The 14,087-nt window shown below is 39.8% G+C and overlaps 1 protein-coding gene across 1 annotated transcript in view; it reads right to left on the bottom strand.

The window, feature by feature from the left end:
* Positions 1–14,087, bottom strand: part of cntnap2a (contactin associated protein 2a) — a 285,019-nt gene that overhangs the window by 70,967 nt on the left and 199,965 nt on the right. Inside the window, exon 15 of the mRNA XM_029528868.1 lies at positions 13,164–13,248. Within this exon, the coding sequence (XP_029384728.1) occupies positions 13,164–13,248 (85 nt within the window). The remainder of the gene's footprint in view (positions 1–13,163; positions 13,249–14,087) is intronic.

A 14,087-nucleotide genomic window follows, 5' to 3' on the forward strand; every position in this document is an offset into this window, starting at 1 on the left:
AAAAGACAAAAAACAGCCATTCAAACCTATTTTACTATAATCCTTTTAATGTCACAACTGGGTGCAAAACCTTTTTTACGACCTACCAATCAGCTACTGTTGGTCATTGTGTAGCAAGTGACAAAGGAGGCCACCAAGCCTACAAAAGCCAACTGTGCCCCTGTGTTTTATCTCTTTCACCTGGCATTGGGAGCAGTGAACAAGTTTAATTTCACACCAGCGGCTATCATGCAAATTCTGCCAGCTGAATTACACAAGCAGCAGGAGCCCCAAAGCAGAGAATCATTAAGAGGATAACTTTGTAAGGTGAGTATGGGAGCGACCGGTGAACTCAATACAGACACAGAAGCCACACGGCCAAATGTGCCTTCAGCCAAACAGGAAGCTGCACAAGCTTACTGGACTTTAGAAAGCAGCATACAAAAAAGGACTTCTCTCTTTCAATCGACTGGGCCTACCTAGCATAGCACAGCAGAGCACAGCATTTGAAGTATGTACATTTAAGCTAAAGTTAAATGATGACAATTTAATTCGTGTTTTGAAGAGTCAATTTCTTCACTGCGATAACCCTGCTGAGGACTGCCAAATCCGTTATCCGTGCAAATAAGAATCATGCAACAGCCACTGTACACTTCCTAGATGATAGTACTGGATAAACCTCAAGTTATCAGTGTCTTAATCATCCTTCACCTCAGCTGTATTACTGCAGTTTTTCTGTGGTAGCCAAGGAGACCCACTGCAATGCATCACTCCAGCTTGAACAGAAACCTAAATTGAAAAAGGTTTCCACCTTTGTCGGGCCAATGATCTATGTGTGTGTGTGTGTGTGTGCGTGCGCGTGTGTGTATGTTACAGACAGTTATAGACAATGAACTGAGTAAAATTGCATATAGAGCACTTTCTTGAGCAATGGAGGGTATCTGCATGAAAGGCAAGCTGAAATCTTGAAATCCTTGCAGTGTGTTAGACATATAAATTGCCTTTCACGGTGCCACATAAATCGGAGAGGACTATGCAAGTGTGGGCTTTCTCCCTCCTTTTGCTCCATCTCTCTCTCCCACTCAACCTTCTTCTTAAATATTCCTAAACAAACACATTGGCCCTTTAACACTTCTTTCCTTCTCGGCTCTGGGAATGTATGTATGTGTGCATTATGTGTGTGTGTGTGTGTGTGTCTGACAAAAGCTGCTGTGGACAAGCCTAGCCTGCCCCCTCTCAACACCCGTCTTATCCGCTAACATTGTGCTCTATCATGCTGTGGTCCACTGGACCCACCCCCCCCCACCACAAACCCACCCATCACCATCACCACAACATCCTCACCTCCACCCTGCAAGCCGCCTGCCCCCCCCACTCACCTTCCTCCCCTCACCATGCTCTCTAATTTCCTGTGTTCCATCCTCCCACAATCCCACCCATCTTTGCTCCATTTCTTCCTCCTTGCTGCCCTCTGATTTCCTCTTATTCCCTGTCACTTTTCTACCACTCCTTTCCCACTTCAAGTGTTTATCTCACTGTCTGTGCTCCAGCCATTCAGGCGGGCCGAGAAAAGACAGCGGGCTCTCTCCCTTGGGCTGGTGACCCTTGTCAGGGGGAAAAACTGCCCACTGCTGCTTGCCTACACAGCTGGAAAATTACGGACTTGTAGGGGTGAGAAAGTTCAAAGAGTGTGTGTTTTTTGACACAGTGAGAGAATTACTCAGATGCGATTAGTGTGTGGTGGAGGAAAGGGGTACAGACAGATCAGTGCATGTGTTTATGTTTTGGTGGTGATGTGTGTGTGTGAGAGACAGAGATCAGGTTAAATGGTCTTGTTTAGGGAGGTAACACGCTGCAGATGGTTGTAGGTGTCCAGCTGTTACTTCATCTAACGGGTTAATGGGGATCACAGCGTCCATCTCACACTATCGCCTCCTTTCTTTGTCTCTCTCTCCACATTTTGTCAGTTGGCACACAATCACATGACTATTTTGTGAACAGCAAAACAACAACACCACAAAATTTAAGTTCCATTGCTGTTTCAACCCTTGCATTTTTAATGACAAACAAGCAATTTGTGTTCTTTGGAGGTAAAACTACAAAGCTAATGCCCAGGCTCTGTTATTGTTGATTAACATTACTGTTGGTATTTCATCCTAATCCAAATCAATTTCCCCCTCGAAAACCCAAAAGTGAGTATAGTTGCATTGTTTGTCTTTGGCAAAATGACTTCCTGTGTGTGCTTGAAACAAGTGCTGCATCAAAAAAAGAAAAAGAAAAAAACAAAACAAAACCATCCAACTCTGACAAATATTGTTAAAATACGGTCAATGACCTCCATGACATACAATATGAAAATGATACCTATCTATGCTTTTTCCTAATCTGCCTACTGCTCTACTTTGTTGGGGTGGTTCTTCCTCAGGAGTGGCCAAGTCCCTAAATATTTTTATGCAGTTTCAGGATGCAATGGCATCACTGTGGTTATGGATTAAGCTGAAAAAGAAAAAAGTTGTTTTTTTTTAACCTGTTTCTTTCTGCCTTTCATTTACTAGGTCCCTATTTATACAATTAGTGAAGGTATTGAAAAAAATTGTATTTAAGTCCTAATTCAGCCATTACAGCCTACATTATGAAGTTAATGTAGTTAAATAGTTAAATCATGACTCACTCTCTGCAAGCATGAGATTAATTAAGGTGATATACTGCCAAATATTAGAGCTCCGTCAACATGATCACAAAGTTGTCATTTGTTGATACTCAGGAGGCTGTCATATGCACGAGTACGTTGGAATGGGTGAGGCTGTGTGTACAAAACATACAGGATGACACATGAAGAATATGCACATAAAACCACACACACAAACACACAAACACTATTTGGGCTGGGAAATTACAAAAGAATGTCCTACGGTACATCAATGTTTGATAAAATAAACTTCATGAATAATCATTAGTTTGTTTATTCTCCCAGTGTGAGGGACAACACTTGCTCCACAGCAATGTGTCATTGGCACAACACAACTTACTCTGAAACAGGCACACACTGACATTTACTGGCATCAATATAACCACACAGATGTTAACACACAGCTGCATGCAGGCATGAAGTTTATGAGAAAACAAATGCACATACACACACAAACACAGAAATGCTATCAGACACTGCACACAATTTGCATTCAAGTGTAAACTGACTGACACTGATGGAGCAGATTCATCACAGATTCTCTCAGCCTCCCCCCTCCCTTACACACGACAGCTGTTTAAAAGTTTATCTTTCAACAACTTTGTCTCACTAACTTTCCCCGGGTTAATTTCAGAACCCCCTCAAGGTCAACTTGGATAATCAACTTTCCTCAGTGTTGCGTTACTAGCACCAATGTGTAATATTTCCTCTGTCTTTCTCCTGTTGTTTTTCCAATTGGTCTAATCTCTCTGTGCCTGAGTATCCCGCTGTAATCCGAGAGCTGTGCTAAAACTGCCTCCAGTGACTCCTGCATACACACTCACAGATGCCAATAAACTGCACTGATGCAGACACACTGCTGCATGCATAAACATAACTGGTGCTGACAATACTTCATGGGTCATGGCATACATAAATGTATGTGAGGGAGAGAAAAGTAAAAAGGCAAGGAGTCCTTCAGTATACATATACAAATGCAAGGAAGCATGCATGCGTTCCATCATTGAACCCACTATGTCTGTTGATCAGTTTATGGTCATAAACCACAGCTTGAAGTGCATCCGTTGTCCAAGGCAACCTTGAGATGGAGTAATGGAGAGCCATAGAAGGCTTTAGAAAGCTTCAAAATTGAGATTAACCCCTCAACTCACAACAAATGAGAGGACACTATCATAATTATTCCTTATGTGAGCTGTTTCTATTTCGCCCTTTGCTATTTATCAGGCAGTGGCCATATGGCACATTGTGTGTGTAGTTGGTTTGTGGGTTTGCACATGAGGAGAAGCAAGTACAACTCAGAAAATCCCATTAAGGTGGATATGTATTGGTTTGCTGTGTTATTCAAGGCTTTCTGGGATGTTGGTACTAACATATCTTTTAATAGCAAGTGGCAGAAAACAAACTAATCTGCTTCTACTTCTACCCTTCTTCCCTCTCTCCTCCATCTTACTCTTATTTTCTTCACTCTCTGTCACTCTACATCAATCTTTATCTCACAAGCCCCTTTCATTTATTCCGTCTTCTGAACAAGATGCAACAATTTCTTTTGTCCTTCTTTCAGTCTGTCCTCTCATCGTCACACCATGAAAGTCTGTTCTGATAAACAATAAAGGTGTTTTTTAGCTTCACAGGTTCTAATTTACACTCAGTTTTGTGCTGTCAAAAAAAAAAAAAAAAAAAAAGATGTTTCTGGATTAACTTTTCCTCACTATCTAATGCGCTCACAGACAAATATGCAAATAAAATGCAGGAACATAACTTGGTCTTCGAGAGAAGTACACATAGGATTAAGTCCAAATATGCTTTGTGTATGCTAAAATCCAGGTGATTGCCTTTTTTTCAGGTGTTCAGTTCAAGAACCCCCCAAAAAAAAAAAAAAAAAAAAAAAAAAACACTCTTAGAACAAAAGCAGTCCTGCTGACTATTGTAACAGCTGCAAAGCATTTCTTTTTATGTCCACATACAAGTCCTATGTTTTGCCCGTATGTTGGGTTTAGATACATATACAGCAGAATAAATTGTTATGGGGGCAGAACAGACACCAGTGCTGACCTGGCACTTGGAGAGCAGGGGAGTGGTGTTGCAAACACAGCACCTGGCACAGGTGATCCTCATTTAGGTCGCATTGCTAATCTGCATTCTCTACACATCGTAGGAGCCAGGACCAAGGAGAGTAGGAAGCACACAGGCAGACTGGGAGCTCTCATCAGAGCCAGATAATCATGAACCCGCGACAGTGGTGCTTTTGAGTTGGATTTCTTTCTGTGGCTACAGCCTTGCTGGGACCGACGGACCGTCCATTGTTCTTTGTGCAACCTGCAAGATGCTGTGGCCAGGTGGCTGCAGTCGGGGGCTTGGAGGACTCAATGAATGATGAGCATGACTTTCTTTTGGTATAATAAGCATAATCTAGAGGCCTTTGCCTTTCATATAAGCCATTTCTAATTCCAATTGATCCTATAACTTGGATAAGTGACAAGACTTTTGTCAGGGACTGTACACAAACACACACACACGCATCATCAAAAATACAGTCAATACTCATTGATTGGGATTGTGTAATTAAAGAAGAGAGGCCATAGCAATAACACATGTTGTTTGTTGAAATCTCTGTGCATTAATACTTTTCTTGTGTGTAATGTATTTGTGTGCAGTGCCATTGTATATGCTATGCCTGAGGTGCACTCTTGATGAGATAAGATGAAAAAAACAGAAGAATATGAGAGAGAGGGAGGAAAACGGGTAACAGTGAGAAAGGAAAAGTGATCAGCTGCTGCAGAAATAAAACAAAAAAATGTAAGAAGAGAAGCAATAAGGAAAGGATATTTGTGATCGTGCTTGGAGAGTGTGTTGCATTGTGTGCACGCTCATGATGCGCATATATACATGTCTGTTATTTGTGTATGTTTTTGAATGTGTTTTTCTCTGAGTTCAGAGACAGTGGGCATGGAAGCAACACACCCACTTTGTTGTTTTTTAGAAAGCAATTTTTTGCAGCTGAGGTTTTGTGCTGCTTATGCTGTCTTGAAATAGCAAAGCCAGGAAACAACAGGAAGACCTGAAACAAAAGCCTGTAATCAGGGGTGTGACGAACAGAATTTCAAAACATCAATCTGTTTTCATGATGACATAGTTAAGGTTACATTTCATTTGCATTCACCTGCACGTGTAACTTCTTATGGAAATGCTTTGCTTCTATCAGTGATTATTCAAAACCCCCATAATTATTGCAATGATTTTTGTAATTTGAGAGTTGTTAAGGAGATATTTGAGCTGAAATTTTGTGTTCTTCCAGTATTTACAGCTGCTACAAACTACAAATTCAAGTTACTCAAGTTCAATTTATGAGGGTTAAAATGATATTAAACTGGACCATGGAATAAATCATGTTACCCACCTTTTCATTTGTTATGCATCCAGGAATAGCAGTTAATTAGAAACTAGCATTATAAATAATACATTTATATTGGCCATCTTTCTGTCGAACTGTTCTTTTTCATGGACAATGTTTATAATGATCTGCCCCTGACACTACTTATCTCAAAGCGTTTGAAGCATGGCAATCATTGAGCCTAAACACTGAGGAAGCATTATCAGAACATTTGTGCATTTTATTCCTCTGCATTATAAATGAATGGATAAATTGCAAAGAGGAGACTACAAAAGTCTACTTTTACCTTTTTGTGAGAACCAGTTTACTTCTAGCAAAACATGGCCCAGAGCATCTCATGCCATTTGATCTTTAGCTATATCCTGAAATAGAGCACTAATTTCAGGTGCCAGCAGTTACTGCAGATACTTCAGACAGATTCCTCCCAAGGGAAAAACATGAGAAAGAGTAAACTACGTTTAAGGAAAGTACTGCCGCTTTCAAAGAACATTTTGTATTGTTTCTAGTCTGCACAGGGAGGAATTAACTAGAATGTATTCTTCCTTGATTGATTTTAGGAACAACTCTTGACGCTGTGTGTACCAAGATAAGATCTTTCTGAATTAATTCAGACAAATGTATGCACATTTTAATGAATGCATCTCTTCTTCTGCTAAGGAATATGATGGCTATTTTTTCTTTTTCTTTATCTTAAAACAGAATTTTGGCTGTTTGTGCTGTGAGAGGATTTAACATGTTGGGTGAAGTGGACATGGGTAGGAGAGGGGGGCATACAGGACTGAAAACTGTGTAGACACACACGCACACTAAGACAAAGCCTAAAAGCTTCACTAGCAGCTAGAGTTGTTACACCAAATACACCACCCATCCAAAGAAACCAACATCAGACAGATTACCCACTATAGGCATTGCTCAAAAGGGAATTCCTATAATACAAAAAAATAAATATATAAATCTCCAGCACCCATGAGACCTTCAGGATTTTGACTGAGAGACTGAAAGACTGAAAAAGAGAAAATAAAAAACATGATGAAAGCGAGAGGAAAAAAAACTGAGAAAAGGAAAGGTGGAACGGAGGAAATGGAAGAAAAAAGAAAAATAGAGATGGTGCCCTGGCAAACACCTTATTACCCCAACTTAATGTACTGTAAAGTGTTATACACTTTCCCTGCAACACCTGTGCCTGCGTATCTATAAGCTGTGAGTGTGGCACTCAGGTAGACAGACATGGGGCAAGATAAGACACACGACTCTGTCAACACAACATATGATAGCATTATCCCAGGCAATGACGCATTACCAAGGCAACAGCAACCAGAGAGCACACATTATAAGATGTAAATGATTTGGGCTCCTCTGTGACAGATCCCACTTTGTTGCTCTATTTCTTGTACAGTTTTTCACTAAACACCACTTTGTCATGAAAAAAGCTCATTGCTTCCCACAGTCAGAAACACACACATGGCCTGGCAGTTTCCCATTAGTGAAGACTCTGCTACGACCACTGTAGAGAGTTTCCTGTTCAAACCCATCTGAAAGAATGGAAAAGAGGTTTCTGGATGATTCTAGCTGTTAATTTGCTGTGCTATATAAAGCCCAACGTTATTCCTCAGCCTCAAGTGCTTCTTATCACTTGGGGCTGAATGAACACCCTCAGCTTCCCTGCCCCAGGGATGGTGGTGAAAAAGCTGCACGCAACCTTGAAGGGTGGTGGATTCCCATCAGTGCATTTGAAGCAGTGAGCGATAGGAGGATAATTTAACATTAATTAGCATTTTGTCTAAAGGGGGTGAGGAAAGGAAAGGAAAAGGAAAAGCTGACACTGGGGTGATGGGGAGAATGAGAGATGCCTGAGGACTCTGGTGATGGTTCTCCTTTTCTTGTATTTCAATATATTAGCTTTTGTTCTCGCTTGGCCCCTCACTTGCTTAATGCCTGAAGTGCCTTCACAAATTAATGACACTGTATCCAGAACATTAATTGGGTAATGAAAGATGTGGCACAATTTGGTACAACAGGATAATAAAAAGTCAGAATACAAGAAATTAAAAGAGTTGATAAAATAAAAATATTTTACCACAAAAAAAGAAGCAGGTGTGAATTGTACCTGTTATTCTTATAAAAAGGCAACAGCTGAAAACTGAAAGTGAGAGAGGGAGAAAACCAAATTGTGTACCACTGCTGAATTTGTAAAGGCTAATGATGAATATCAAAAACCACAAACAAATGAAAAAGCAAACAAGTGGTTAAATAGTAAGTCTGAATGAAGTCATTAGGGTGAAATGCAAAATCAGTAAGTATGTGTGGAATATTACTGTGGCTGGCTGACTGTGACTTGTGAGATAATAACTGAGACCAGAAGTGCCCAGAAGGAAAAGACAGTAACAATGCCACGCATACACACTGCCTCATTATCTTTAACCAGGCTTATCTCTTATCTCTGACCACCCCAGTTTCCTTGCTTTCCTCCTGTGTCCCTCACGCTCTCTCTTCTTGTCTGTCTCTCATGACATTTTTACAGCAAAGACCATTTTCTAGCTGTGTTTCTGCACACGGCTGTGATTCTTACACCAGGCTTCTTGATGTGTGATACAGCACAATCAATCCATTTATAAAACATGCTGCTGGGACACAGGTCAGGTAGTGTCTCATACAACCAATACAAGCTACTGAAAATGTCAGTTCAGTACATATTAATTCATATAATGCTGTGGAAAATGTGATAAGGTCAGATAAAAACTTGTTTACATTTGATGTTTCAGTTATTTTTCTCATCTCTGTGGTAAACCAGTAAATTACTAGTCCTCTTCACTGTGGGACCAGCATAATGTGTGCTAATCAGACCCTGCTATCAAGATCGCTGGTGTTGGCCGCAGCTCAATCCTTTTGCTCAACCTGTGACAGGTTCCTGATACAGGAGAGCAGGATTTCTACTTGTTCTTTCATTCTTTGTGCTTCAGTTTGGTGTACCTACAATATATTGCCTTGTCTCCTTCTTTTACTCCTCTTTAGAAACCTGTAACATTTTAACTGCCAATAAATACACAAACACAACATCATTTGATAGAGTAATTTAGACCTGAAGTAATGGTATTTTATAATAATAACATAATAACTTTACAAACGATTGGACAGAAATTGCTTCTGCAATGCTAACTTTATGACATCACCCCAGTTTAACTGGCTGTTGTTTTGCTGACATCAAGTGAAACTTTTTCCTCAAAGACAGCAAAGGGCTGGATATGCAGCACTTTCAATTTTGAATGGTCAGGGTATTATGTCAAACCATTAACATTTGCTGTAGTGTAACATTAACATTTGCAGGCAATTTAAACTTTTATGCACAACAAAGCCATTTAAAAAACTACTTGTTGAAAGTTACAGAAGAATTTATTACATTCCTTTATTGTGACATTATAGACAACTGCACTTCTCACTATTTTTATTGCTAAAGTACATCAGAGGTCCCTGACACCTATTTCAGAATGAGAAATCTGAAAATGAATGTTCACAAAAGACACTTGTAAGCATAGCCAGAGATTTAGACAAGTCCTCTTCATATAAGCGGAAAATGTATCCCGCCTGTTGTCACTAAACAGTGTGTGTATCATGCACATATCTCACTGAAGCACAGTTCATTGGAGTAATGAGCTCATTTATCTGATAGAAATATTTCTCTCTTCATTAGCCTGGATGGTATAAATTATATTATAAACTCCTCCAGGCAACTCTGGGAAATAAAGAGACAAACAAAGTGTTTTCATAACTTAACAGAATCTCTGAGTTAAATCGAGTGTGTACATTAATTTCAACAAAGACAGCAGTGTATGTGTGTGTGTATGAGAGAATTTATAGTTTTGTTCAGTAATGGAAAATTATGGTTAAAAAGTGCCGTTTATGCATTGCAAGGTAGTTTATTTAAGAGAATTTTCATCCGTTGGCACTCCTTCTCTAATTCAGCCCTGAAATCTCTGGAAGTTATTTTCTTACTGGTCAATTCAATTTTGTATTTCTATTTTACAGCATTGATGTCAAATGCCAAGGTTGAACATGGGTGTAGAAAGTAGTTTCCTGTTGTGTAGCAGGTGGATGGCTGCATGAGCATGCAGAATATCAGACTTTCATGTGAGACTCTGATGGCAAACAAATGAAAACACTTGCGTAATTGACTTCTTGTGTGGCAGCATGGTTGCTCTAATCAAAGCTTTGAACCAAAGGTGAACCAAACTAGTCCTTTGTGTATACCGACTTGTAGTTATCAAATTGAAAAAGGAAAATATTGCAATGTCATTTAATATTGGACTTTGGTGACCTTTCAAGCCAACGCTCCTATGATGACGTGCAGCACTGAAGCTTCAACGTACGCTTCATCCAATCTCCTCTGCAGCTGTGAATGTGTATGTGTGTCAGAAAATGACAGATGTACATTTTTATCTGTTTCTGTATCTGCATGGAGGTTTGGTTGTGCAGGCTTTGTGCCATTTGTTGTTTACAGGTCATTTACGGTGAAAGGAATGACACTAAATCATTAGTGAAAGGTGCTAATTCCCCTTGTAAAGCTGTTATTCCAACACTAATGGAAATAGTGTTTAACCAAGTGAGTGAAAGGACAGGGTAGAGAAATGTGGTGGAAGAACGACGATTTAAAAAGGAAGAAATAAACTAACGTTGGATAAATCCTGAGGCCTCATAATGGTAAAGATGAGTGGAGAGAAAAAGTGAAAAAATGGAGAGGTAAGTGTGGAGTTAGTGAAAGAATATATGGACAAAAATTTATGCATCTGATTGAAGGAAGGTTGGGGGCATCTGAGCCTTTGTGTTCGTGATTTTGCTTGCATCAGAATCAAGGTCTCCAATTATCTCCAACTTGAAAATGGGTGATTATTGGACAAGGACAAGCTGCGTGTGTGTTTGCAGGTGTAGGATGCGTTTGAATGAGAGAAAGGTAGTAAAAATGATAAAAGGACAGAATATGTGAAATAGGTGAAGAAGGGGTCAGACAATTAGAACAATTACTGCCAAAGTTCCAAATTAAGGATGTCACTAGTGGCAGATTTTAATTTCCATTTAACGGTTCATTTACCTCCAAATGCCAGCCTCAGTGTAATAGATGAGAACTGGATGGGAAAAAGGTGGAGGTGGAAGAGCAGCAAGTGTGCATCTGTGTATAACCATGCTTGTGTTTATGCCTGTGGTTCACAGCTGAAATGCTGTTGACAGTGAATTTTGATGAAAGCTGACAGCTAATTTACGAAGCATATTTTTGGGTAAATGCTTTTTCCTGGTCCTACTTTCGCTGTCATTTTAGACTGGTAATTGGATTTCCCCAACTTACAAGGTAGTGAATTAAGAATAAAATAGTTAATGAAGGTCTGACTCACTGTGTCTGTATATCTGTTGATGAGGGAGCAGTACTCTTCAACGTGTATGTGTGTTCTGTGCCACAGCATTTTAGGTTTGAGAATGAAAAAAAAAAAAGAAAAGAAAATTTAAAGTTTGTGTACTTGTGTATGCATACAGTATGCTTATCCTGTAGATGCCATCTGTCATAGCAGTGAAGGTTAATTGCTCAGTTTTGGTCTGCTGCACTAATCCACAGCTATTACTAACCCCCTATTGCTTTATTCCTACACAGTCAATCAAGGACCATGGAGAAGCAAGAACATGTACAAAATGCACACACACACAGACAAAGACACACACACACACACACACACACACACACACACACACACACCTGACAAATCTGGCATCTTTGATGCCTCCCTCACCTTCTTTCTGTTTGTCTCACCCACTGTAATTGCCAGGATTGTCTTGTCTTCATGAATTGCTATTCCCTAAGGTGAATCTCAGTGTGAATGCGTGTTTGTGTGTCTACTGTACATGTGTTTATGTGTATTGGACAGATAAAAAAGAGGAAAATGGCAGAAATGCTACTGAAAATTATAACTTGTTATTCTCAAAGTGAAAAATGCACAGCATACACACACACACAAGTCTTCCTTAAAGATATTAGATGAAATACTCTGCTCTGACAGACTGAGCGAAACATAAATAAAATACTGTTGCCTACGTCTTCACCACTTGTAGCTACACAGCTGCAAACCCTCAGCTCTATTCTCTCATCCATGAACACTATTCTAAACCCTATTTAAACTCTACTAAACCAATCATAACACAAACCAAATGTAGCTAATCCTGGCCAAACTTTACACCACTCAGCCATTTCACAACTAATCCAAACCAAAATGAAACACCAGGCCCTGCTATAGTACACCACAGCCAAACAGACTAATGCAAATGAATGTAATCCAAGTTAATCTAGTCAGAATGAGCCCAGCAAGGCCACAACTTGTTGCCAATGGTCTGTTTCATATGTAATTCTCGTGCTGGGTAAAGGCAACAGTTCTAACATTGAGATGGTCGACAAATTTGAGGAAAAACCAACTTGAGCTGTTGCATTAAGGAGTTAGCTCTAAAATGCTGATAGAACAGTTTGAAAGCACGTCGGCTTTATAGTCGTGGACACCATACCCCCAAAAATACCTTACATTTGGTGATTTGAAGATCTTCGTACTATCTATCATGTCAGCACAAACACTCCAATTAATGATAAACGGGTCATAAAGTGCTTTTCCTCATTTTTCTCACTTAGAACCTTCGATAGCCAGCGGTTTACCATAGGTTGAAAGAATGAATAACGTTGAACATTGAAGGAGGGGATTCACTGACCTCCGGCAACAACTTAAGTGGAATTCCCATAATTATCCAATATAGACTTTGAAGCCCAACTTCTCAGGTTTCAGAAACTGCTGGAAATTCTCCAATAGAACAAACATTCGCAGACTTGCGGTAATTCGAAGTGCAGTGGCCGGCGGTGGCAACGCTTAATTTAGACGGGTTAATACACCACTATTGAAACGTTTGTATATTGAATTCAATTGCCCTTTTAATTGGTTTCTGTGTTCATTCTATTACCAGAGGTTGGCGTGAACTTCCCATCAAAATCGTGATGTGTGACCAACAACAAACATTCTGTCTGTGTCAACACTGTGTACTTGTGTTGCCTCAGTGGTGAATAAAGATACCATCTTCAGCCTTTACCTGGAGTGTTGAGCAGTCTGGACTTTTGACAGCTGTAGGCGATTTGTTGCTCACAGTATTCTGCACTGGTGGTGATAGCTGTCACCTGGAAACATAAGCATGGATAATTTCATTTTATCTTATTCAACCAGACAGGTCAATTTCATGTAAGAGCAAATTATTGAGCTTCAAAAACAAAGTGCAGAGTAGTGTTGTTTTGATTCCGAGAAGCTGAAAATGGAACAAGTGTTTCTTACATATTTGGTGGGTACATAATTACAGGAACGATATGCTACTCAAACCTTGTCATCACATAACACAGTGGTCTGCAGTTAGAAAGTGCTGTCACTCCTCACTGGAGTGTTTCAATCCTGTAGAGTTCACACAGTTGGCTTGACTGTGAGTGACAACTGCAATCTATAACCACTCACCAGAAAGATTAAATTATTGACTCCTGAGTGTGAAAGAGCAGATTCAGGCCGTGTGAATTGTATGTAACAGAGCCACAACAGACAAATGGTAGGCACTTAAGGTGAAATACTCATTTTGTTACATTATTTTCATGCCTAGAGACTGAAACGGTGTCACAAAGCTGATTTTTTTTCCTCAATGCAGTCACAAGCTGTAGAAGACATGAAGTACAGTTGGTTTGTCAAAATAGCAGAATAAGACACTTTGGTTTGTGGCCTGAATGAGTCTGTGATGTTGATGTGGGATGTGGTCAGAGAAAGAGGAGAAGCTGCTAATTACTCACTGGTTACACACCTCATTTATTCTATATATTTAAGCAGATCACCATATCAAAAGGGGAAATTATTCACATCACCCTGGCTAATAAAGAACTGAAGAGGGAGGGGCAACCATTCATATCAACACTATTGAGCAGGAATTTTAGACTATATTTCAAAGTTCATGAGTGATTTCTACATTCAGTTATCTTACTTG

This window comes from Echeneis naucrates, chromosome 20, assembly GCF_900963305.1.
Source record: "Echeneis naucrates chromosome 20, fEcheNa1.1, whole genome shotgun sequence".
Taxonomy (NCBI): Eukaryota; Metazoa; Chordata; class Actinopteri; order Carangiformes; family Echeneidae; genus Echeneis; species Echeneis naucrates.